This window comes from Apodemus sylvaticus, chromosome 15 (assembly GCF_947179515.1).
Source record: "Apodemus sylvaticus chromosome 15, mApoSyl1.1, whole genome shotgun sequence".
Classification (NCBI taxonomy): Eukaryota; Metazoa; Chordata; class Mammalia; order Rodentia; family Muridae; genus Apodemus; species Apodemus sylvaticus.
Genome location: NC_067486.1, coordinates 13,255,696 through 13,283,674, shown reverse-complemented (window position 1 = coordinate 13,283,674; position 27,979 = coordinate 13,255,696). Strand labels below are relative to the sequence as shown.

The following is a 27,979-nucleotide window of genomic DNA, read 5'->3' as shown; positions in this document are numbered from 1 at the left end:
ACCAATAGCATATGCTCTAAGATCAAGAATTGACAAATGGGACCTCATAAAATTACAAAGTTTCTGTAAGGCAAAGGACACCATCAAAAGGACAAATTGGCAACCAACAAATTGGGAAAAGATCTTCACCAACCCTACATCAGATAGAGGGCTAATATCCAATATATATAAAGAACTCAAGAAGTTAGACCCCAGAAAACCAAATAACCCTATTAAAAATGGGGTACAGAGTTAAACAAAGAACTTTCACCTGAAGAACTTCGGATGGTGGAGAAGCATCTTAAAAAATGTTCAACTTCATTAGTCATTAGGGAAATGCAAATCAAAACAACCCTGAGATTTCATCTTATACCAGTCAGAATGGCTAAGATTAAAAATCCAGGAGACAGCAGGTGTTGGTGAGGATGTGGAGAAAGAGGAACACTCCTCCACTGCTGGTGGGGTTGCAAATTGGTACAACCACTCTGGAAATCAGTCTGGTGGTTCCTCAGAAAACTGGGCACCTCACTTCCAGAAGATCCTGCTATACCACTCTTGGGCATATACCCAGATGATTCCCCAGCATGTAATAAGGATACATGCTCCACTATGTTCATAGCAGCCTTATTTATAATTGCCAAAAGCTGGAAAGAACCCAGGTATCCCTCAACAGAAGAGTGGATACAAAAAATGTGGTATATATACACAATGGACTACTATCCAGCCATTAGAAACAATGAATTCATGAAATTCTTAGGCAAATGGATGGAGCTGGAGAACATCATACTAAGTGAGGTAACCCAGTCTCAAAAGATGAATCATGGTATGCACTCACTAATAAGTGGATATTAGCCTGGATAACTGGAATACCCAAAACATAATCCACACATCAAATGAGGTACAAGAAGAATGGAGGAGTGGTCCCTTGTTCTGGAAAGAGTCTGTGAAGCAGTATTGGGCAAAACCAGAACAGGGAAGTGAGAAGGGGTGGGTGGGAGAACAGGGGGAGGGAAGGGGGCTTATGAGACTTTCGGGAGTGGGGGGCTAGAAAAGGGGAAATCATTTGAAATGTAAATAAAAATATATTGGATAAAAAAAATAAGGAAAGAAAGAAGGAAAGAAAGAAAGAAAGAAAGAAAGAAAGAAAGAAAGAAAGAAAGAAAGAAAGAAAGAAAGAAAGAAAGAAAGAAAGAAAGAAAGAAAGAAAAGAAAAGAAAAGAAAACTCAGAATGTATTTTGGTAACTTCCCTCCCAAGAGATGTGACAACCTCTTCTGGTGCTTCCTTGGGCATCAGCCTCACATGTGGTGCACAGACATGTACACAGGCAAAACACCTATACACATGAAATAAAACCATATGTTTTTAAAGAATAAAAATAGTAATCAACAAGGGATGAAGTGAATGTGACCTTTTGTGTACTTTCTAGAGTTATCAGTATGAATGTTTATTTCAAAAATACAATATTACGGGGAGAGAAAAGCTAGAAAGATATCAAGTTATAAGTGTACTAAAATATATCAAAGAGGCTGAGAGGAAAAAAAAGATTAAACCTAGCACTTTCAACTTCCTGTATTACACAGCCACAGAAGAGCGTATTAAACTAAGAAAACTTACATTTTACCCAGTTTATTGTTGATCACAATAGCATAATATGTAACTGTGTGAACTGGAGGGTAAAGAAAAGACTGTATTAAGGGCATGGTGGGTCATTAGGAACCAAGATTTTATTATGAAAGAAAATATAAGTATGATATAAGAATTAACACTTTTAATGAATGCGAGTGATCCGCCATCTGGGACTTACCTCCTGGCAATACTGCAGGATGCCCTCCTTGGTGCCAATGCAGGTTTTGGTCCCTGACGGGTCTGACTCCCATTTTCCGTTCTGCACATTCATGTGCATGTTGAGTTTACCACAGAACATGGCGATCTGGGGTTCTGCCAGCAGCCCGGCATTGCCATCGGTGGGCACCTAAAAGAATAAGTCCTAGTTAGTAACAGAATCCACAGCTCCACGAAGAACGGAAAACATGGTGATACCTAGCCATCTTCAGTCACGCAGCAAGCCCGCAGGCATTGTTCAGTTCAGTAATAAACATGCTACACACTTGGAAAATAAACTATGGAAGACAGTTCTTTAACAGAATATTTAAAGGAAGGCATTAAGAACACTGAAGGACATTTGTTCATTCAAAGATCCTTTAGTTTTCCCATAGATGATTTTGCAGTATCTGTTGAAAGGTTCTAACAATAAAGAGGGGTTTCTAACATAAATATAATCCCTGTGGAAGAATCCACATTCTCATAACCCGCAGCTGCTTACACACAGCACAATGCCAGTCCCCACTTGATGACTACGCCTAAACTGGGGTGACAGCATGTGCCACTTCTCAACGCTGACCCCAAGATGTTATCAGACTGCCTCAATGCGGACCCAGTGGTTGGATCGAAGAGAGCTTTTGTTTGTTTTTATGCCTTGTTTTATTTCAAAACAGGGTCTCTCTATGTAGCCTTAGCTGTCCCAGAATCCACCCTGTAGAATTCACTGTGTAGACCAGCATGACTTCAATCTCAGAGGTCACCTGCCTGTGCCTCCTGAATGCTGAGATTACAGGCCTGTGCCACGATGCCAGCTTCTGTCTGAGTTTTCGTTAGAAAACTCCACTGGAGAATTAACCATTTTGAAATAAAACAAAACATACAAACAAACATAAACTCCCTCAACTCTTCCACAGGAGGCCCCTGCCATCCCCCACCAACCCAGGAAACTGGAGGTCTCATTGTCCACCAGATGCAAAGTTGTGCCCCAAACAGAATGTTCTATTAACTTGTTCTTAGCAGCTCACCTGAGAGTTTGAAAGAAATTCAAAGCCTGAATCTTAAAGATCAAAATATACATCTTGCCAATTTTACTGAAATAAACAGGTGGGTAATAACAGGGCAAGGAAGTTCAAGAAAGTCAAGCCATAATCAGCCACCTGTGGGGGAATCCCTGGAGTGGAGGTTAGGGGGAGGTTTGTTGGTGGTCACTGCAAAGATTTCTACTGTTAGCACACCCTGGCATCTTACTCCTAACCAAAGGGAAGTGACAGAACTTCTGCCGAAGTGGGTGAATATGTCATCAAAAGAATTTCATCCTCAACTTCAGCATCATTTCCCCTCTTACTTCCTCACAGCCCCTTCACTACCACAGTCAGGTGAGCCCACCACCTCGTAGTGAATGCAGGAGGCTGTGTTTCCTTCTGCAAAGAGAATTTAAGTAACAAGTTCTCTCCCGGAATAGTTAAGGCCCAAGAAACACCCCCACGATCCAGCCCGCTTCTTGGAAATCATGACCTTGGGCAGTCCCTTCCCACAATGCATTTGTTTGTCTATGCAACCAACAAAGCACAGAAAAGGCAGAAATGAAGATGTGTAAGTTCAAAAGTAAGGTCATGACATTAAGGTTTACTCATTGTTGGGCAATAGTAAGTGACAGGGTATCTCGGCCGACAAAATGAGCCAATTCAAGACAAATTGAAGTATAAGAGTGGGTTTTGGCAGGGCAGCTCCTGGGTGAGTTCACTGGTCCCAAGGAATGAATCCAGGGAAGTCACCATGCAGAGATGCAAAGGGAGATAGAGAAGAGGAGGGAGAGAGAATCTGTGCATGCAGAGAGGGAGACAGGGAGGGAGGGAGAACAGTAGGGAGGGAGAAAGGGAGGGAGGGAGGGAGGGAGGGAGGGAGGGAGGGAGGGAGGGAAAGAGAGACTGACTAAAATGTCTGGATTGTGTAGGGAAGACCTTTGTGGGGAGGGGAAGTTCCTTTCTTGGGCTGGAAAGTTCAGCACAGCAGCAGGGTATGCTAGCCAGCCACGCCCTATGACAGGCCGGAACTGAGGGATGCTGGGAGAACCCAGAGGCCAGGTCCACTTTGTTAACTATGCACCTCAACTGTTTGACCCCGGTCTGAATCCCAACAGTAAGAAGGTCAGGCCTCCCTCAGAGCCACACCAGCAAGCTTGGAAATAAACCCCACCTCAAGGACACCAATGACATCTGGCTACAGCCCTGGGTGACAATAAGAATGTGGCTTCAAGAGAGAGATGCAGAGGCAGAAGCACCTAGAAGGACTCCTCCGTTCCTTACTCACAGAAACTGGAATGGAACTGCGTAGCGTTTTAAGCTATTAAGTTTGAGGTGACTTGTCACACTAACACGTTTACTCTTGCCCTCAGCAGCCTCCGAGCTCTTCTGGGGAGCAGAGCAAATGAGGAACAAACGGACTTTCTCCCTTTTGTCCGCGTTCCTACAGTACGGGGTCAGGGAGCTTCCTGAGAGGACTGGTCAGTATGTATTTAAGGCTCAAGCTATAGGAGAGAGGGCCTTTAATAACATGTGAAGGAATGAAGGTTTCCCCCATCCAGGCCTGAATGGACAAAGCAGGCAGTAAATCCAATCCAGCCACTCCGCCCTGTCTGTCTGCATATTCTTTCATAGGCCACAAACTTTAAACCTTTTCTTGTGATATTAAACACTGGCTGCCTAGATTTTCCACTGGCTTCTTTTTAAATTTTACTTATTTTGTGTATGAGAGGATAAGAGGTGTGTGTGGAGGGGGGCAGGTGGAGAGTTGCCCTGGCGAATATGTTGAGGTTAAAGAACAACTTGCAGGTGAAACAATTTCTTCCACCATGTATGTGGGTCCCAGGGAATCAAACTCCGGCTGTGGGCCTTGCTGGTGCCTGTATCTGATGAGCCATCTCGCCGGCCCATTCCCTTGTTCCTTAAGCCTGCTGTAACCTGGTTTACACACCGCACCCTGACCTGTCTGCCTCTCAAAGGTTCCATATGACTCCAGTATGAAAAAACAAAGAGGAATCATTTTAGTACCTGTCCCCACTGGGCTCATTTGCAACATGTGAATCTTTCTTCCTTAAAAGTCTCTGTCTTTGGCTTCTGTCACAAAGAAATGTCACAGTTCTTCCCTAATCACCCCCTTTCTGAGTCCCTATCCTCCATTTCCACCCACCGCTTAGGACATCCTAATGAGGGAGCTGGGGCTGCTGTCCCCTTTTCCCTAAGGAGGCCTTCCATTTCTGCAGATACACAATTACAACAGAACTACACCAGCTGCTGATGCATCTTGAGGATCAAAGCATTCAACCAGACAATCAGAAGATTATTTTGAGGTTTTTGTTTTTGTTTTTAATTGACTAAATTTGTTCTTTGACATAGTCACACGTTTATGTAGTGTGTTTCATCTCCTGTGGCAGTTTGAATAAGAATGTTCCCCATAGGGGCATAAGCTTGAATCCTTGGTCACCAGGAGTGGCTCTATTAGAAGAGGTGGCCTTGTGGGAGGAAATGCATCACTGGGAGGAGGCTTTGAGGTTTCAGATATTCAGGCCAGGCCCAGTGACACTCTCTCCTCCTGCTGTCAGTCAAACCACATGTAGAGCTCTTGGCACTTCACCAGCACCGGGTCTGCCTGTGTACCACCATACTTCTTTCTGGCCATGATGATAACGGCCTGAACCTCTGAACCTGAAAATCAGCCCCAGTTAAATGTTTTCCTTTATAAGAGTTGCTCTGATAATACACAGCAATAGAGACCCTAACAGAAACACACCTACCCTATGTAATGTCCCTCCCATTCCTTCCCGCCCTCTCCTCTCTACAAGCCCCTTCTCCAAATTCACGCCTCTCTGCTTGACTTTATTCCTTACTGGTTTTAAGCCAGTCTTGGCTATCTGCATAGCCATGGGTTCGGAATGAGTCCTGGAAGCCCCTTGGTCCTATAGTTTGATGCACAAGCAATGGCAATAAGTTATCTTCTCTTTCACCCCCTCTCACACAATCTAATGGTTAACAATGGCTTAACAGAGACTTGTCGGGCCCCTGACGACCCCACATCCATGACTGGTGGGTGGTGATAGGCCTAGTACTGTACAGGTAGAGCAGCTAAAACCAGTCAAGTCCTTTCAATAACTGTCATACTACCTGGGCTAGCTTCTTCTTCTTCTTTTTTTTTTTTTTAAATTAAACCTATCAAATAAATTGTGCTTCATTTTCCTAAGTGTGATTCCTGAACTTCCTTTGTGGTCTTTCCCACTTCTCTAGGCCGTCTCCCTCTCACCTTTAAAATTATTTTAATTCCATCTGTTTGTAGAATACATGTGCTGACAAAGAGTGGTGATCTTTTCCACATCTCTTCAAATAGCCTGATGGTGGCCCTGTAATTTCCTGATGATGTCCTGAGCTCAACAAAGCTAGTTTAGACTAGAAAAATATATGCCTATGTTCTCTTCAGGTTTTCTGTCCAAGGGGATTTAATGTTGTAGTGGTTAATCTTCAGCATAAACTTGGCTGCATTTGGCATCTCCATGGAAACGAACCTGGGGTGTGTCTGTGGGGGTTATTCCAAACATGTTTAACTGAGTAGTAAAGACCCTCCCTGAATACCAACAGCTTCATCCTCTGGGATGGGACCACAGGCAGAATAAAAAGGAGAAAATAAACTGGTGGCCATTATTCATCTCTCTCCTCTTCCTATGCATCTGACAGAACCAGCTCTTCATTCTACTGCTTCCATGACATCCCCACCATGATAGATGCTACGTTCAGAGAGGAGAGAGCCACCTTGCCTTACTTAAATTGTTTGTGCCAGACATTCTATCTCAGCAACAAGAAAAGCAACTGATAGAAATATTAAGTGTAAAAACCAATATATAGATAGAACAGGTTTTGAAAATATATTGTATTTCTATAAAGTACAGCCAGTTTGGGAATTTCAACTCCAGTCCCTCTAAAATTTCAGTAAATTAATGAACAAGGAACAGTAGAATTGGCTTTATATAACATCTCACTACCTTTTACAAATGTGTACTTAAAAGGGGGGAAAACATGTTTCTCATGAAAAATTCCTTTCCAAATCAACTGTAGCTGTATATTGAAGAAGCAATTAGATCACACACACAAGCTGAACCAGAAGCCTTTCAATTCTTCCCTAGCATGCCTAAGTTAATTAACACAAGACAACCCTCAGCATCCTCATCTGCATCTGTCAACAGGCTGGTTGCCCAGCCTCAGAATCCAGCCAAGAGCGCAGCACCATCAGATAATGGGACCACACAGAACATATCTTCCTGTCGCACTCCAGTCCTAACAGGTTTACTCAAACCCCTTTTCCTGAATAAAGTTTTTTTTAAAGCTTAATAAATCCCATGCAATATCCTACTTAGAACCTGAGAGTAAGAACATTCATAAAATTGAAGTCTTTGCTGTCAGATTGGTGTTCTCCTCTCAAAGTCAACTGGAAGATCTACTCCTCACTTTAAAAAAAATACCTCTCTACATAGAAAAGAAGCAGATGCAGCTTAGTAAGTGGGGAATGTGATCAATGGACAACCACTTTACTTAACTGTGGTGAGGGCCAGTTATATTTTAAGCTTTAATTGCTGTGCCTAACAGATCCATGAAACAAAGATGCCTCTAACCTGTAAGTCCCTCCCCTAAGGACAGATACTTCCTGGGATGCTGGAATCTGCTTCCCTAAACAAGTTAGTTTGACTCAACCACACCAGATGCTTGTAGACAGGAACTCCCTCTGGATGGAGCAAGATGACCCCAAATCGGATGGAGGTAGGTAGGAGGTATGCAAGCAGTAAGTGTGTCAGGATATACACTTGCCCTGGATGGGCCTGATGTTGGAAAGACCGTGGCCTTTCCGGACTACCTTTTTCAACCTCTGCAGAATGCTACTCTTTACTGTTTTTTAGGACTCCAGGAATGGTCCTGGCCAGAGGCCATCATGCTGGCCAGAATTTAACTAAACGTTTGCTTCAAATTTGGATCAAAAAATTAATTTAGTGGTCTTAGTCTCAACCAATGGAATTAGCACCATAAGGTTAATTTTTTTCAGAAATGGAAGACAGTATGGACTAGACCCCTGTACACAGATTCAAGTACACCTTCGTACGGATTGTGGCCGCCATCCTGAAACTGGAGATATTTTTCCCATGGGAAAACCGTGCTCAGTGCCAGCCAACAAAACAAAACAGTGGGTGTTTAGCCACGGCTTCAAAAGCAAAGGGGCTACTTACAAAACGCTGAGCCATGCAAATATTACTCTTAAAAACATGGCCAAGCTTTTTTGGAAACAAACCTTTGCTATCAGGGAAAACAAAAAATTGTGTTTTTTTTTTCCCTCAAGCCACAACACAGAGAGCACAGAAATGCAATGGACTCTCCTCCTGGTACTACAGCTAGAAGTTGGCCTTAAATCGGCACAGGTAAAATAAAGGTGAACACACGCGGACTTGACTTGGCCCCATTTGCAGAGGATGAATGTGGGAGCCGCCACCTCCAACCGCTACTGTTTACAATGAAGTGAAGAGGCAGCCTCTGGAACAAGCTCTCTTTCTGCCTTTCAAACAGGGCGCTCCTTTTCTCCGGGAACTTTCTCTCCTTTTCATTATCAAGATCAAAATTCCTTATAGAACGGGTTTGGCAACATTCTTCACCAGCTAAGAGGGGCTTGAACAAGGAGCTCTCTGTTTCCCTGGCTGAAACATCCAGCTCTGCAAGCCGGGCCACAGATTCATAGCCGGGCTGCATCTGTGGATTTATGTCGTTTTAAGGTTTGTGGCTAATGAAGACCATCTGGTTTCTACATTCAAGCAGGCTCCTCACTGGCCTGAATAACTCTCTCATATGGTGCACTATTTGATACCTTTTTTTTCCCCTTTGGGTGGGATTCTTGTATAAGCTCTTAAAAAGTCGGGGTGGTGGTGATTCTATTTCTATTCTGTCCTTGGTTTTCCTTGCAGAAATTTGCTTATAACCTGAGCTCAGTTCAATTACATTACACACACACACACACACACAAACTCTACACTCCACGTTGCTTTTAAATTCAACACTGAAGTATTCTCCCTTTCAAAGGTCAAGAACTGATTTCCATAATGACAATCTAGGAAATTTGCCTGTGAACTCTTTTTAAGGATTAATAAGCAAAATTGTCCTTCTCCAACCAAAAGACAAGACTCTGTGAGGGAGGGTCTCTCTAAAGGATTGCCCAGAGAGAACATGGGCAGACCATCCTTTCCTCACTAACGGGAAACCAGACTTTAAATTACAGTCACAGAAAGGAAAGAAACTGCAAAAATCATTTAGGCCCACACGGAGCAGGACTAAGATTCACCCACGGCTCGAGTGTCAGAGGCAGAGAGAGATTGGCCACTGTCTGTCCCAAGCATCTGCCTATGTGTGTGGGGAGAAAGAACAGAATTGCCACCCAACCCACACAGAGAAGTTGAACCACAATTGCTGTTAGATTCCTGCTCCTCAAATTACCCACGTGGTGGTCACAGCAATTCACAGTACCTTGGCAGTATAACGGAGTTGGCGCCTGACTTCAGCCTAGAAAGGATCTGTCACAAGAGTGAGTAGAGGGGGGGGGGGAAATAATTCCTTTCACAGGCTTAATGTATGCATTTTTCACACCTGGAAACTTGTCATTCTTTGGAGTCACTTGCTGACATAGCTTCAAATTACAACTCAGAGCTCTTAGAAGCTTTTCAAGGCCCCTGTGGACACCAAGCTCTGCAAATGGTGTGCCCCACAGGCGTTCTCAAATTGACCCCAAACTCCACCTCATCTCAAGGCTAGTGAAGCATGCTCCCTGCTGATACCCAGCAGGAAACCGAGAGGCCTATCAAAAGAAACGTTTATTATTCAACACCCACGGGATTAATAACTGAAAACCTGCATTATAAGTAGACCTAGGAAAGGCTGCAGCCCAACTGCTTAACCAACTAGAAATGGATTGAAAGTTGGACTTTTAGAAAACAGGAGTGTTTGTGAGATAACACAAGTATCAGGTTCAAAGTTAGATTGTAACCCAACAAATGCCTATTTAGTCCCCACCCCCACCCCTTTTTTTTAAGTTGAGAATTTTAACTGCTTGCTGCAAAGGCACATTCCTGGAAAGCGGCTCTCTATACAGGCTGATAACACCAATAAAAACCTCAGTGACTACATTCTGACTGGAACACTGCTGATCCAATAACCTAAAGATCATTAATTATTACTTTTAGGCTATCGTAAGCCCAACTAAGGAGCCAGACGTTGCCCATCTTTGTACCTGACCTAGCACCAGGTGCAACAAATAAAATCTTTTGGAATGTTTTAACCTAACAAAAACCTATCCTCCTCTATGGAAAGACTTCAAATGCTATCAGATTGGCTTGGAGGCCTGTAGTTGAGATTCTTCTGCGGCCTGCTCTTGTAACGCTTCCACTGGTGTATTTTTTAAATACCTTGGATTTCCAACTTGGATTTTGTTTTGTATTTCCTAGTGCATTCTTGACTCGCTCTCTGCTCCTCCCTGAGCTATTCTGGGGATTTGAGTTTGTGGTTGTTGATTGTTGTTTGAGACCGAAGCTCAGTCTGACCTTGAACTCTCCAAGTAGCTGAGCATGACCTTGAACTTCAGATCTCCTTACCTCCAACCCCCAACCCCCCACCCCCACCCTGTGCTGAGAAGACAAACTTAGATCTCCTTACCTCCACCCCCCCCCCCCACCTAAGTGCCGAGAAGACAAACTCCTTCTACCCATCAGGGGCTTTGCTGTTATACTGTAAGAATGAAATTCTTTCAATGTTAGGTCACAGAAAGTAAATTTTGGGGTCCGTTGTGACTGTACAGCATTATACTGTGGCAAGAGAAACTATTATCGCACACATTTAATTCAAACAATTAAAACGCTGCCTTATTTCAAAAGGCAAACGTGTTCTGAAGATGGTTTAGAGACCCCAGTATTCAGATTTGAATAGTCTTTGCTTTGTTTTGTTTGAGACAGGGTCTCTTTGTATAGCTCAGGCTGTCTTATAGAGCGAGCCTACGGAGATCTACCTACTTCTGCCTTCAGAGTGTTGGAGTCACCAAACCTCGCTGAATAATTCTTTCCCATAGAGCAATGCATGACTTGGAGAGTTCATGACCAAAAAGTTACAGCTAGCACCCCCAGACTCCACCAAGCAGCAAGGCTCGATAGATAATCCCCAACAATCTTACTATATCAAGGCGAGTCTACAGTGATGCATTCACATTCAGAGAAACACAACAGAGAATGTAACTGTCATAGTTTGGGTCTGGAGTGTCAGCTAAACGTCCATGTTGAAGGCTTGGCTGTCATTCCGTGGCACTGCCACTAAGTAGGGGAACCCTTAACAGGTACTAACTCAAAACATTCAATATGCCTCTGAACGGGGAAAAGAGATTCAACACCAACTAGTAAGACCTCATCCTGCCACTTTGCATTCTGATCACCATAATGTATTATATCAACAAGTCTACAGCACCAGATCCCAGACCCAAAATAAACCTTATCCTCCTTTGAAGTTGATTCTTACAGGTAATTTGCCAAAGCAATTGAAATCCTGGAGGCAAGTCATTTTTTTTTTCAGGAGACTATAATGAAAATGAAAGTAGTTAATATGAAAAAAAAAGAGTTACTTCAAAAGAGACTGATTGTATAGGAAGGATATGAGGAAGTATATGACCAAAGTCGAACTTTCTAAGATAAAACCCATATGAAGCCCCTGGTTAAGACACTTGCTGCTGGAGAACCTCAATTTCTGCCCCACACAGCCTATAAATAGGACTCAGGGGACAGTGGTGGAGGCTGAGCTAGGCTTGCTTATAGAGCTGGCTGTGCAACTCTTGGTCTCTCATCTTCGCCGATCTTCGTTTTGCTGAGAGAGGCACAGCCCAGAACTTCTCCTGGCATTCCTGTTGGCCTTGGTCCCTCCTACTGACTGGAGCAGAGGCCGTGGCCTGGCTGTCTCTGATAGGTAGAGCCACCACTGCTCTTTCGTGTTTGCCATCCCAACTTTGCCCAGCTGTACAGCTGATGTTTCATCCGTGAAGTGTTTGTGAGAGAGTGGATCAAGCTGCCCTTTTAACCTGAGAACTGAACTGCTGATTTCCAAACAACACAAAAGGAAGTGGCTCCAAAGAACCATTTCTAAACAGCTCCATGTCTAAACACTTTCCCCATATCCTTTTCCACTACATCTGGTGGATGGAGGGCTAAAAGGGAGGTTAAATTGTTTAAGAATCATGATTAAAAGTAAGCCTAGGGGGAAAAAAAGAGTGTCATAAGCAATAGTCAAAATATTACCACAAGCCATCCAGACCTGGCTTACCAATTGGCTTTTGCTGAAAATAAATAACAACTCGTGTTCAGTAAATTTACCTTCAGGTTTGCTTCCTGTCATCTTTTGTATCAGAGCTTGGACCACACTATACCCAGGAAATAAGTAAGTACCCTGTTCTTGTTGCATCGCTACTGCCATGTGGTAGCTCTGCTCCCCTGTGTCTTTACTGGATGTGGCACACACACCCAGCCAGGGCTCTTTACCGCCTGGATAAGCATTAGCCATAAGTAGGGTCTGAGCACTTGGAAGGTGAAGACAAAAGAAGCCAGCAGAAACCAGGGAACAGGGTAATCAACCTGGTTGGTGACAAGTATATCACTCACTGAACTAACTTGACTCACACCTTCCCTTGGCAAGTGAAAGTCTCAACTCCCCATGGCATTGAATAGCAGCCTTCTAAGCCAGAACCGCCATAAACATCCAGTATGTAATATGTGACATGTCTCAGAACCAGCAATGGTGTATGAGCCACAGATGCCCGCTCTTACACCTAGATGTGGAGATGAAAAACCTAAGCAGAGGCAAAGCGTAAGCCTTGGAGCCTACAGGGAGATGCCAATCAACTGCTACCAAGTTTTAGCTCTGACTAATTACAGTCTTCCTTTGATGCTTTCAGACTTCTGCAAAGACACAATTTGGCTAAATGATTGTTCTCCCGTTGCACAGATTTCATCTTGCCCAATACATACTTACAAGGAAATATTTTGAATACGGAAACAATGTTTATTAAGTAGACTATATCTCCACTCACACTTCACATATAGCTATATGAATAGAAAATCCTGTGCTAATTGTGAGAAGTTGTATGCAAATTTCATCGCCAAACATGTCATTATGGCAATATATGCTCAAGTGGGTGTAGCATACCCAGTGAGGGTTCTTGCCACACCTTTTTCCCTGAGAGAAACATGTATGCATTCATGAAATGATGCAAAGAGATCAGTGGTCAACTCAGACAGAACTGAAGGGAATCTGGGTCTTTACTTAAGCAACAATCTGTGGTCTTAGGACCTCACTTTTCTATGTTCACCAGAATCACAGAGAATACTTCAGGATAAGAACATGAAGCATTCTTTCCCATGAGAAGAACAAATATTTACATTATATCCTTTGGTTTAGTTCTGCCCGTAGCTTTGTAACATTTACTGATCTGCCATTCCTGACTCTCATGGTATTGTATTTTTATCACAAGGCCTTTGGGTGTAGCAGAAACTGCCTTGGGAGCACAACAGGGATTCAGAGCGCACATGGAATTGATGTGAAAATTTGTGATAACTTAAAAACAGCATTCCCACTCATTGTTGAAGTCTCTCTCTGTTACCTTATCTCTCTTAGGGTAAGCCAAGATTATTTCTTCTCTAGGGTTGTAAAGAATACTCAAAGGCTTCTGTTTCAAGCTATGTGCTTGATAAGCGAGGAGACAATCCTTCTCAAATAACTTAAGAGTCAGGCACTATCAAAGATGCCCTCCCTTTCTATCACCCTCAGCCATTCAAAAAGAAAAAAGAAAAAAGAAAAAACAACACTTTTTCAAATTGCCATTTCTTTTGCAATAAAGGCTCTCAGAAGCACAATGCTAAGGGGGAAACTATAATTCTGAAAGGGCTATGACAACACTCTATTTTGTGTTATGGGGGCAATTTGAAGTCATGATAAAGGCAGCCAAGTCTTTACTGCCAGCGAACATCCAGCTAAACACTGCAAGCACAGAGCGAAAGCTTGTATTTAGTTTGTGAAATACAAACAAGATAAAAAGTTCCTTCACCGCAGGCGACAGCTTCCTTGTTCTCCACCACAACGTGCCTGCCTCCCTCCCACATTAACTACAAGAGCTAAAGAATGTCTGGCATTAAAAATGACGTAAAAATCAAAATGCAAAAACTACTGGCAACATTGACAAAAGTGTGGAACAATATGAAGTGAGCACCAACTTAGGGATATATAAGATTTTCGTAGTGGGAGCAAGTGGAGACCAGAAAGCACAGAATTCACTCTTAGGCCACTTCGGATTGCAGCTGAACTTGGCCTGACCTCAGGCTCTTCCTAGAATATTCTAAAAGCAACCACTCAGAAAGCAAGGGGATTTCTGAGCCGGGCGCCTCTGTTCACTTCCTGATGCTCTGATAGCACATTCCTGAGAGGAGTAACATCAGCTTGTCCCACTAGACCCCAAGGATTGCACAAACACAGTGGCCAGCTGTACTCTGTGAATGAAGCACCCAATCAGCCACTTCGTTTTGTTTTAGTTCTTGCAGCTAAAAAGCCTTCAGCAGCACAAAGCAATTTTCAGATATTTCCTAACACTTGAAGCGAAAGAAAGGCGAGTGAGCAGAAAATACTTTGAGGATAATATGGGGAAAGCAACCACTGACAGATAAGCCAAACTCGGTGCTGATGGCTACGGAGCCCTTGCCTCTTCCAACAGACACAACAGAATTGTCTCAGTTGGAGGCAAAGTTTCAGGGAAGTTCTGGCATGGTGCCTTAGGACAATGTAAACATTTCCAAGGCACTAAGCACAGTCACAGGAAAGGACTGTGGGGAGATCCAACCTAATGGTGCAGGCCCAGAGAAGGCTCACCTCACCAACAGAAAGCACTCAAATAATAAAGAAAGGTAGCACTGTGGTGCGTCGGTGGGCACAGCACTTTTATGGATTAGGCCCAATGATGACTGGAGGAGAAAAGACACAGAAGTGTGGGAAGTAGTCATGACATCTCAGGGTGAGCAGCTAGGCAGCCTTGAGTATGTACTAGATGAAGATCCACGGAACTACTGCCCGGGCCAAAAACCAGAAGAGGATGCTCGTTGGTATAAGAGGATGAGCTGGCCCCCTCTCATGCTCTACAAAAGTGAATTGTACTGCAGGAGAATGAATGTAAGAAAGGACACAGGAGGCCATGACTGCTCCTAGGTATGGTGGAAGAGAAAGTTTACTGTAGATATGAGGGAGAGCATAGGCAGAGGTGGAAACATCTGGGACAGTTCAGAGTAAAGATGAGTAATGTGAGGACAGCGGTGAAGGAAGAGGGGAGACCAGGACAACTAGAGGACCATTGGATCATACAGAAAAGAGCCACAGAGGAAGGGTAGCCAGCCTCTGGGCTGGAGAGTTCAGGGGGAGGAATATGCCAGCCATATCCTATAACACGCACGGACTGGCAGCTGCTGAGAGCCCCGGGACCCAGTCCATTCTGATATGTTAAAAACCTCAGTTAGGTTTGCTTTCTGATGGTGGTGGTGGTGGTGGTGGTGGTGGTGGTGGTGGTGGTGGAGGTGGTGGTGGTAATGGTGGTGGTAAGAATTTGTCAGTGCCTTGTCTGCTACCACTAAGTGTCAAACTGCCCCAGGATAGCAAATTGGAGCCAGTGCTATTGCTGGTCAGAAGAGGAAGGAAAAGTACCAATGTTCCCACACACAAGTAAACACTTTCTGAATGTATTAGCAGGCATCATATTCTGCCTCTACTGAGGCCCACAGCACATGTGGACTTCTCGGTGTCAGTCTAGCAGAGCAATCCATCCACACGGCACTGCCTTGAGTGATGACATCATTTTGCTTTTCAAAAGCAAGCGACTGTTAAAAGAGCCGAACGGTATTCCTGTGTGACACAGGGGAAGGAACTGTCCACTGTCACTGTGTACTCCCTGATCTCCAGGGATGCTCTCACAGTGGAGTTAAGTCCTGAAATGGAGAAGTGATACAGGGCTCAAGCTACATCATTCTCTGGAGTATGAGAGGTGATGAGAAGATTTAAGTTCTACAAAGTAATCTATCCAGAGAGTCTTCACACACACACACACACACACACACACACACACACACACACACGTTTGTTCAAATAAACCAAGCAAAACGCACAGCTGTGATTTTAAAAAGTGATGGCACCATGTATTACAATGACTCCCTTGTTTACTGCAGATATTCTCTGTACATGATTCTATATCATTCTAAGTAAGAAAAATGGAAAAATGGAGGCAATAATTAGCAAGAGCATCATTGTCAGATCCTCAGGAAGATGGGTTTTCAGTTCTCAAAAATGCTTAATTTTACACCCACAGCGTAGTTTCCAGTGAAGACTTACCCACTGCTTCCACCCGTGTAATTCAACCGGACAGTGGTTCTGGACTGGCTAACTCACATGGTTTTGAAGTCACTTTGCTTCCAGAATTGTTCCCAGGTGCAAATCCAAGGTCACTGGGATAGTTAGTCATCACAATATGGGTGGCCCTGCTTGTATCTACCATGTAGAAATCTGGGATCCCACACAGGCCACCCTCTCCCAATAAACCCCTCCAAATAGAGAATTAAGAAGTACTTGGTTGGAAAATATCAACAGCGTGTTGGTTGAAATTCAGGACTAAGCTTTTTATCTTTAGGAGAAAACTCATTCATTATTTATCTCTGTGTTTCTAAGATAACACATCAAAATTGGTATTGAGACTTCGGTATAGTGGTAAAAAGTTGTGTAAAGCATGAATATCCGGGTCAATTTCTAACACCAAAAACAAATACCAACATGCACTCAAATACAGGTTGAGGCCAAGAGTCTCTGCTTCTAGTACATACTGAACTAATGAATCCAAATGACAAAATGTGAACTTATAACTCTGAATCCTACAATGCAATACAAAGGGGATAAAACATTACAAATAGATTAGGATGAGCCCTACTCTGAATCCAATGATCCAAATTCACAGGTTAAAAAGCAGGGTAATCCCTTTAGCTTGCGATCACACCAGATAGGTTCATAATTGCATTATATACAGTCATGGACAAATCCCTTTATTGTGGTAGTTCTGTGAATATCAACTTATAATTTATTAGTCAGGAACTGTTACAGGTGATCTTAACCAACCTATATAGCTGTAAGTAATGGGCTGGTCTCTGCCTCTGCTTCTGAGCACATTTGTCATTCCTGGTTCCAAGATCAACACAGTCAGTAGGAATCCTCTTTGTCACCAAAGACTTCCAAATGACTATTGTTTCTCTAAGTGCCTTAGGCTATCTCAGAGAAGTTACGACTCTGGAGACTATTTGAATAATGTACTAACTGTTCCAAGATAATAGCAATATTCACACATACCATCTGTCTCATTTGATTATCTAATGCAAAACCCTTATGAATTAAAAAATGTTTCCAGAAACTTCCCTGTGTCTTGCATCTTTTGTCAAGTCTAATCCATCATTGCCTATATCTAGAAAACACAGAATATTGGTTCAGGGTTGCTATAGGAACTGGGTAAAAGAACAATCAGAGACGAGATGGGTATTTTTGTATCATAAGAAAAGGTTATATTTGGAATTTAGCATTTATCAACTTTGAAAAGAGAGGCTTTTGATTTTTTTAAAAAGAATTATTTATTTATTTTATGTTTACAAGTACATGTCACTGTCTTCAGAAACACCAGAAGAGGGCATCAAATCCCATTACAAATGGTTATGAGCCATGTGGTTGCTGGGATTTGAACTCAGGACCTCTGGCAGAACGGTCAGTGCTCTTAACTGCTGAGCCAATTCTCCAGCCCAAGTCTTTTGATTTTCACTCTCAGATCCTTTCTCTCTAAAATAGTTACCAACACCTAACCTTTTAGATCATGAAAATTAAAACTCAGTAATACACAGGAAATGAATAGTGAGCATTTAAAAAGAGCTACCCAGATTGACCAAGCTTGTATTCAATGGGAAGAAGAAAAAAGAAATGTACGCAGGTACAAGACGTTTCCTGACTCACCTACAGACCTGAGCAACTGACCGTACAGTGCCTGAAGTCTCGTGAACTCTACCCGCACAAAGACTTTGTCAGGACGCCTGAGAGGAGATTTTTCTGCTCCACAGAAAATGCTGACAGTATAAGCAGATATGACACACTGCTTTAAGGAATGTCTTATGCCACTTGAAATAGACAATCTTTCCTCATTTATCTGCAAGATGTCTGCCTGCCAAGTTGTCTCTAAGAGACAAACTAGTAAGGACACTGCAGCTCACATGTCCTCACTCCCGGCTACGAAGTGGCAAGGGCAGCGTGGCAGAGCTGACTCACCAAGTCCCGCGTGGTATTTTAAACCATCTGCGAGCTCTTAATTCACAGTTTAACGGCAATGGGAGCTCTGATGGCTAATATGCGGCTGATGAACTTCCATTCTCGACAGCTTACTCGCAGTGAATCACTAATTAATTCTAAGTGGGGAGAAGGAGCACAGTTCAAACTGTGAAGGCTGTCTTGCTTCATCTACATGGCTACAACAGTCAACTTTTGGCCTAGGTCTGGGCATGGTGGTCACCCATGTCTGTACCAAGATTCAGAAAACAATAAAGTAAAATAGTTTCTTATAAAGAACTTCTCTTATGGACACATTTTTTTAGTATAAACTCATTAATACTAAATTACTAAATCTATCATTAGGTGGTTATCTATACTCAAAACAGCTAAGTGCTGCTTGAAAATTTTAAAAGTATGACTATAGACCTTACTTAATTCCTAAATGAAGGTTCTCAAAAGTAGTTTATAGAAAAATGTCATTTCATGGAGCTGGGATGCATTCTTTTAACAAACATGGGGAGAAGCTCCTTTAGTATATCTGGAGAATTGAAGCAGTGAGTCACTTTTAACCAAGCTTTCCTAAAGGTATTTGGCCAGGAGGATACACAGTAGGGGAGAGCTCACACAGTATGGGAGAGCTCACACAGTAGGGGAGAGCTCACACAGTGGGTGAGAGTTCACAGTAGGGGAGAGCTCACACAGTAGGGGAGAGCTCACACAGTGGGTGAGAGTTCACAGTAGGGGAGAGCTCACCTAGACCCCTCCATTACATACATGATCCTTTTATAAAGAGACAAGGTCAAAGAGTTTAAGAAGGTATCTTTTATGTCACACAAATATCTTGTTACCATATAGAGCAATATGTTTTTTAAAAAGTTAAAATAACAGGCATAATTAAAGTGAATACCGTGCTCTGGTGTGCTATCGTTTGAAAGAGGTGACCAATCAAAAACGTAACTAGTATTTAGGTAAAATAAAATCAACAGCACCAAAAGAATCCCTACAGGGAACAGGAGTGGTGAGTGCTATTACAATGCTCCTGCTAATGCTCCTGCAGAGCCACCAGGCCAAAAGAGGAGAGGAGACAGGAAGTACACAGGCTGAGAAAAATCTGAGTTTGTAAAGGCCTGTGATATTTCAGAGGTCAATCGTAAGAATTTCGAATGTGCATGTAAATAAAATTCAAGAACTTACAAGGACAAAAAAAGAAAAACAACATCCCCAAAACAAAAAACACTCTTTTTTTATTAGATATATTCTTTATTTACATTTCAAATGTTGTAATGTTGTCCCCATTCCTGGTCCCCCCCAAACCCCCTAACCCATCTACACACACACACACACACACACACACACACACACACCACTCACCAACCCACCCACTCCCACTTCCCTGTCCTGGAATTCCCCTACACTGGGGCATCAAGTCTTCTCAGCACCAAGGGCCTCTCCTCCTTTTGATGTCCAACAAGGCCATCCTCTGCTGCTTATGTGTCTGGAGCCGTGGGTCCCTCCATGTGTACTCTCTAGTTAGTGGTTTAGTCCCTGGGAGCTCTGAGAAAGCAAATACTCTTATAAGGGCCTCATACAGGGTGAAAGTCAAGGTATTGGGTTTTTTTTTTTTATTTGTCTGGGTCTGTTTTGCCTTTTACACTCTACAGGTAAAATGAACAAAGATGGTTTCTTAAAAGTTACAGCGAGAGAGGACGGCACATAGATATGACCTTCATATGCATTCATATTCAATATGCATTCAGAAGGCTGAGGGGCAGAAAGAACATTGAGTTTGAGGCTAGTTTGGTCTGTATAGAAAGACTCTGCCTCCCCTCCAAAAAAAAAAAAAAGGTTTCATTTTACAAAATAAATATGAAATGGCTGATGAGAGGTGCATATATTTAAACCCCATCTCTAGCTTCCAAAATGACACTTGCAAAATTTAATAAAATGGCATTAAGTAGAGGAGATTAGTGAATGAGAACAAGAAGAGAAAGGCAGGAGCTCTAAATGCCAGAATCTGCTAACGTGCGCTCCTGCAGGGAGGGACAAGTTAGTGCTTTGTGTCCATTATGCAGAGCACTCATTCCTTCGGATCTCATAGTAGAGACAAATCACCTCCTGCTTCACACTGTGTAAGCGAGGTCAGCCTGACTCCTGAATGCCAAGAGCCTTTCATAAGAGAAGGCTTCAGAGAGCTTCACAAAGTAGCATTGCGTGTTACGCATATTCTGCAGCAGCTAAGTAAAAGGATGACGTAATGGCCAGAATCTTAGTATCTGGTAAATACTGCCATGCTTAATGGGAACCACAGGACATGGAGAATATCATCCCAAGGCCAACTGGCTAAACTTCCAGTTAGAAAGCAGGACAGAGTGAAACACAGGAAATCTCCACTCCTAGGACCAGGCAGTGCACCTCTCTGTCTCGTTTAAAGCACAGGATACACACTGCTGTTTGATGCGTTGAAAAGACTGCTGAGGGTAGCATCTTAAAGAGTCTCAAATGACACTGAGCCAAAAGTTGTAAAAAGACATGTGAAAGACAGACACATCCTTATTTAAGGATTTAAGGACCCCAGAGCTTCTTAGGGTTTCTATGTAGTTACCTAGCACTGACTTTCAAAAGACAAGAAATGACTAATTAAGGAGCTCATCCCTAGTGAAGACTCCGTCTCACACTCTAGCATCCCTTAGTTGTCTACAGTTCTTTGTCTCAAGATGGGACCTCTGTGAAATTTCTGCCTTCCGCCTTATCATGTCTTGTGGTTGTGTCCTTGTTCAGGTAGCCATACTGTTGACATTTCCTGGGTGTAGCTTCTCTGTTATTTCTAGGAGACATAATCTCACCCCAAGCTTTCTGGTCCTCTGGCTCTTACAGGCTTCCTGGCCACTGTTCTGAGATGTTCCTTGAGCCTTGGGTGCAGGAGATGTATTGTGTTGTACATGGGTCTCTAATGTACATGGTTGTCCATTAGAGATGGATACCCCAAGATCACTTGTTTTCTGCTTTTTAGCCAAGTGTGATTTTTCTGTAATGGTCTCTGCAAAGAAAAACTTCTCTGATGAGAGGTGAGAGCCACTCTCAATGCTGGTACGCTTCCGTGTGTGCAGTTCTGGGCTGTATCCTCAGAACCACCAAAACAAACCAGAGAAGGATGGAAGGAGCCAGGGAGGCCAAAGACATCACAGGAAAACACAGAATAAGCTAGCCGAGGCCCATAAGGGCCTACAGAGGCTGAACCACCAAACGGAGAGCACGCATTGGACAGAGCTAGGCCCTCTGCACGTATGTAACAGATGTACATCTTGGTCTTCATGTGTGACTCCTAACCGTGGGAACAGGGGCTGACTCTGACTCTATTGTCTGCCTTTGGATCCCTTTCCCCTAACTAGGTAGCCTTGTCTAGCCTCAGTTGGAGAAGATCCACCTAGTCTCACCGCGACTTGACATGTCAAGGTGGGTTGATGTCCATAGGAGGTCTCCCCTCTTTTGAAGAGAAAGGGAGGACAGAAGAATGGTGGGGATGGGAGGTGAGAGGGCGGAATTGGGAGGAAAGGAGAGGAGAGGAGGGTAGCTACAATCTGGATGTAAGGCAAATAAATTAATTAATAAAAAACAGATAGGAGAGGGGAGATGAAGATGAGGACGGGGGATGCTGCTCTGTTGCTCAGTAACAGAACTTAATTACAAGGCCCTAGGCTTGATCCCCAGCGGAGTGGGTGTGGGGTGTCCAAAGGGAGAGAAGGAAACGAAGAAGAAAAAGCAGGAAGGAATTTTCATGTCGGAAAAAAGCAGGAGGCTGGGCACACTGCTGGGCATGTTCCTGCCACTGCAGTACTGGACTACAGGGGCTAAGAGAAGCAGGGCAGGGCCAGCCTGGGCTACACAGCAAGAAGCTTTGAAAGAAAAGAGAAGGGAGGAGAGGAGGAGGTGGGGGATGGGTAGAGAACAGGGAGGGGGGAGGAGAGAAGGAAAGGGGATGGAAGACTGAAAAGGGGCCCAGAAGGGCAGAGGAGGGGAGAGAAAAGGGGAGGGGACACCCCTCTCTTTTAGAAAAGCTTGTCCTTGGCAAGTGTGTCTTGAAACTGATTATAGCAACACACCAAAACTAATAACCCGTTTTTCACTTTTAAGCTGGAGTTTCAGTAAATAGCCCAGGCTAGAACCAAGCCCCCAATCCTTCTTTTTGCTTCAGATTCCTGAGTGCTGAGTGCCGGCATTACAGACGTGACCACTCTGTCCAACACCATTCTTTAATGCTTGGTGTGAGTTCTGAGAATCAAGGTTAAGGTCGTCTGTGAGTTTTATACCACTGGGAACTCCCAAGAAGATCTGTTCTAGGTATTCCTACCTCACTAAAGTAATCCAGACTATTCAGCTATGTATACAGAAATGACTCAGCTGCTTGGCCAAGACTATACTAAAGGCTAATTCCTGTCTCCATATTCATTCGAGTCTGGACAGCACAAGTATGTGAATTTAAAAACCCAAACATAGACTTCACCTTGATTGAGCAATTCTTATTTTTAGTAGCAGCCCCCTCCCTTCCTTCCTCACCACCACAGAAAACAACAAATCTGAAGTCTGGGGTGGGGGTAGGAGGCCCTGCTTAAGCAGCTAAAACCACCCTTTAGATGGGAATTTACTACCAAAAAGAAATCCTGTTTTTCCTTTTGAGTACACCTATCCTGCCTGGGGCAGTATAAATTTACATCATCAGTAAAACAGTGAAAGTGTCCGGGTGAGACAAATTACTACACTATTTACCCATGCCACAGCTTACTAGCAAAAATATAACAATATTACAGTTCACAGGGATTCTACCAACTTCTTTCTTTCTTAAAGACACCAGAGCAGAAAGCAATGCATTCAACTAGACATTATTAGTTTTGTCAAAATGTAGTTGTACCTAAGTCTTTATGGAAATAGGAAAATACCCATTATGATATATGCAACGTCGATGTGAAGGGACATCATTTTATACGAGTTAAAATGGATGATGGACTAGAGAAAAGGCTCTCATCATAGCAAGCCAGGCAGTGGCAATGAACTTAAAATTGTCACCAAATTCAAGTCATCGTAAAGATCCAGCAGCTCTTCTAAGAGAGTATTAGCAGGATAAACACGATCTATAAGTAGGACCTTGAGATGAAATGAAGACCAGGTCTGGGACCTCAAAATCTTGATATGACAAGTGTCTAAATGAAGGCTTCATTTTGCGGAATCTCTTCAAGATAAGATATCACAGCATCATTAAAATTATGTGTGACATGTGATATTTAAGGAACACCAAAGAAGCCTCAATTTAAAGGGAAAATAGAAATTATTAGCAATGCCACATTGCTCAAGTTCTGAATAAAGTTCAGCCTTAACTACATACCTCAGTTAGACACTGCAGCAAACAGTCCATTCAAGACAAAAATCTATAAAAAGAACACTCTCGGCCAGGCGGTGGTGATGGTGCACGCCTTTAATCCCAGCACTTGGGAAGCAGAGGCAGGCGGATTTCTGAGTATGAGGCCAGCTTGGTCTACTGAGTGAGTTCTAGGACATCCAGGACTGCACTGAGAAACTCTGTCTCGAAGAAACCAAAACAACAACAACAACAACAACAACAAAAACCCAAAAAACAAAAAACAAAACCAAACAAACCAAAAACAACAACAACAAAAAAACCCCCCAAAAAACAAAAAAAACCAAAAACACAAAAAAACAAAAAACAACCCACTTTCCTAATATTAATGAATTGGACTATCTGGATGCATAAAGTATCCTTTTTTAAAGTTAGTATCAGTTCCTCTTTACATTTAAAGACTGTCTCCCACTGTTCATTTACCACAGGCCTACTATGCAATTATGCTTTCTGCCTAATTTGTTCAGCATTCTCCATATTTATTCATGTCTGTAAGTATGGAATCCTCTGGCTTAGTGCTTTCCCAAAGAACACATAAACACTAGGTTATTTCTACTTTGTTTGAAGGGGGGAAAAAAACCACTAAATTATGCCACAGCACATAGTTCTTTGAATTGAATCTTAAAACCACTTCTAAGAAAAATAATCTGTGGTGACTCAGAAAAGTTCCTTCCCTCCCTTTAGTGTTTCTACCTAATTTTATATATTTGTGCAATGACCTGAAGAATCAATCGGCTGGTGTAAAGAACAGTAAATAGACAGGTAACTGCTCTTCCTGATTCAATCTAATCTACACTAAAAGTTCACTATATTTCATTGCTGAAACTCAACATCAAAGAAAAGGTTTAAGAACTTGAGGTGGTAACTTACTGTCATCCTAAAGAGAATCTATTCACACATTCAATTATTATTACCACTCGAGCTGGTATTTTGATGTCAGCACTAACATTATTGTTTGTGTAATGCTAGATCCAGATTGCTTTTCAGTGTGGTAATTGCTTCTTATGTATGATTAGTCAGGGGATGTATCAGTTCACTAATAAGTAACAGATTAGAGACACCATTTTGATACACATATTTTGGGCTACAGGAACTATTAACCATTAAAATAAGAGAAAACCCAACCATAACTAGTAAGAGAAAACTTTCCCCACCCAGTAGGATCTGGTTGCCTATGTAATAGATAGCTCATAATAAATTTCTCTTCCTGTCCCACATCTGGAATTTAAACTCAGTGGTGACCCTGACTTTGACCATGAAAAACATAACCTTCTGTCTCTAAACGGCTGACTTGGAGTCACACAGCAGGGATCTTCCAAATGCAGTGAAGCACAGGACTGAGCAACCATGCCAGCCAGCCATTGTTTGGTGACACGTTTGCTTCTGCCTTTTGTTTTACTTTATATTTCACAGGAACTGCCAAAGTATTAGTGTTTAGCAGTTAAGAGGCCACTGACCAGGTTCTAATAAAACTAGGGGGGGCGGAACGGATATCCCACTCGAAACTCCTCGAAACTTGAATCTACAGGAGTGCACACTATAAAAGCAGGATCCTCATGGCAACTGGCTGAAGACAGCTGGTTAGTATTCCATGGACTTAGAACAATGTGTAACAGACGAGGGCCAGTGACCAACAGCTCCAATCATGTTTCAGCTCCCAGATCTTCCGCAGGTCCACATGGGGAGGTCGGCAAAGTTTTTCCCACCTCTACTATGATTACAACTACTATTATCATTATCCCAGGATTTGATTAGAGACCGTCTGCTATTTGTCTTGAGCCTGCATCAAGAATTTTTGCACCCCAAGGTGAGCTCTGCATTATCTGGGGATCAGTCTTTGTCGACTCCTAGATAATGATTCAGTTTTTGATTTTCTTCTCTTCTTCGTTTTTTTACATATTCTAAGAAGCAACATTAAAAAAATATGAAAGAGCAAAACAAAACAAATCAAAACAAAACTGTGAATCACCAGCTAGGGAGATACACAGAAGAACCAGAGATCAGTGGTCCAGAACCCATGTCAATATATCAATGTCAAGTAGGCATGGCTGCCCACCTATGATGCCAACCTCAGAGGGCAGACAGGAAGAAATCCTCAGATCAAGCTGGTCAAAGTCCAACCTCATCAGAGAGATCTGGAATTGATTGAGAGGCCCTGCCTTAGAGAATAAGGTGAAAGAGTGATTGAGGACGATTCCCTACATTAACCTTGAACTTCTCTATGCTAATCCACACGTGGATTCCCTGCACATGAGTGCACACATGAACACACGCACATGCATGCAAACACACACACACACACACACACACACACACACACACACACATGAAGGAAAAAGAAAAATCAGAAAACTCTGGTTGTAATTTTATTGACATTCAAGCAGATGATAAAAAAATTGTCTAAGACAGGTAAACAAGAAAGGGCCATTTTATGAGGCAGAATGTTCTCAATATCCATCTATTCTTCTTTGCAATCTTTCTTCCATGGATTTTCAGGCATTATAATAGAAAGCCTAACTATTTTCTTTTATAAAACAATTTGCTTTTCACACTGAGTTTCTCTGTGATTCCAGGGGGATAGAATCACTTGACTCAGTTGGGTCCCTCTTCAACAGGGCTGATGATCTTCTTCTGTGACTCAGATCTACTGTGAATAAGTCAGAATTCAAACTGAGAATACATTTTTTTAACCCAAGACTTATAAAAAATTCCTCTAAAACTATAACTGGCCATTTTCTCAGAGTCAAGATAATTGGGCATTTCATAAAATCTACATGTCTGAAGCACTCAATAGACTCAAAGTAAAAATTTACCGCCCTTCATTCAATAAGATGATTATTCAGAATCATCCTATCTTAACATTCCATCAAGCCTCCCTGACCGTACAGCAATGCTTAGCTCCAAAGTTTTTAAAGACCTTTGCACTCATACTTCCAAGGAGTAGACAGGAAGAACTTAACTAATCTCTGCGCATAATCACTTAGTAAGCCAGGGATAAAGCCAAGATGAGCCTACCTCAGGATCCTAGCTTTTCATGAAGGCAAAGCTGGTTAATATGATTACCTGCAGAGGTTTCCAACTTCTTACTCAGGAATTAAAATCTGTCCAAACTACTAGGAAGTTCATGTTGAAAACCAGACATAAATATGAATGCCTTATAACCTACATAACTTAGGGGTAAATTCAAGCACAAATAAATTTTAAATCACTTCCTAACTAGTGATGTGTGAATTATATGCAAGAATTATGTAAAAAAAATACACAAAAAATTCAAAGAAATATTCTCTTTTAGAAAATGTTTAGATTACATTTGATTTATACATTTATTTATTGTGCGTTCATTTATTTACTTATCTGTATGTATGTGAAGGAGACTGAGATAGAGACAGAATGTGCATGTTCTAAGCATGCTAAGATACGTGTGTGGAGGTTAGCTGACAAGTTTTAGAAGTCAATTCTTTTTCTACAATGTGGGTCTATGCAAGTCTCAGGGACTGATCTCTGGCCATCAGTCATCAGGCCTGGAGGAAATTACCTCTATCCGCTAAGCCATCTCACCGTCTTCCTTTTAAAGACAGAATCTAAGCTCAGGCTAGCCTTGAACTTGTGATTACCTCTGCCTCAAGCATCAAGAACAACAGTTTTTCTCTCTCTCTCCCCCTTCTCTCTTTCTCTTTATATTTGTTAAAAGACTTCTTTATTTTTATTAGTATGTTTATCTGTCTGTCTGTCTGTGTGAGTACATGCATACTTTATTCTTATGTGTCTGTCTGTCTGTCTGTCTGTCTGTGTGAGTACATGCATATGTGTGCTATGCCATCTACCCCCCTCCTCCACCACTCTGTGCCTCGTCCTTTGAGGCACTGTACGTGGGAGGGGGCAGGAGGCAGACAGCTCAGTGGTCTCCTTGCCTCCGACCCCTTAGAACTGAAGTTACAATTACGGGTGTCACCCCAGGCTGTTAAATGAACGCTGGGATCCCAACTCAGATCCTCATGACGGTGCAAAGAGTGATCTTAATTGCTAAGGTATCCCTTCAGCTCCCAGCATTTCTGCCTTCACATGCTCTTTCTGCCCTTCCCGCTCCCTGCAACGCTCAGGAATAAACTGAGAGCACTGCTAGTCAGGCAGGTGATCTGAACGGTGCTACAATCCCCAGCCCTAAGCCAATTACAAGCGTCTTTGACTTTTTTTCAACCGAATTTTAATTTTTCCATTTTCTTTGCCATGTACCAGGATAAAAAAAGAAAGAGAAGGCATCCATTTTACTCAGCGACTTCATTCTTCAGCCGTAACCATCCTTGTTGGTCCAGAGGTTGACTCCTCTATCAGAGGGTAAATGT

At 42.6% G+C, this 27,979-nt stretch overlaps 1 protein-coding gene across 6 annotated transcripts in view; it reads right to left on the bottom strand.

Annotated features, from left to right (window-relative positions):
* Nucleotides 1-27,979, bottom strand: part of App (amyloid beta precursor protein) — a 227,419-nt gene that overhangs the window by 170,490 nt on the left and 28,950 nt on the right. For all 6 annotated transcript variants that reach the window (XM_052158106.1, XM_052158111.1, XM_052158108.1 and 3 more), the window contains exon 2: nt 1,786-1,953. In XM_052158106.1, the coding sequence (XP_052014066.1) occupies nt 1,786-1,953 (168 nt within the window). The remainder of the gene's footprint in view (nt 1-1,785; nt 1,954-27,979) is intronic.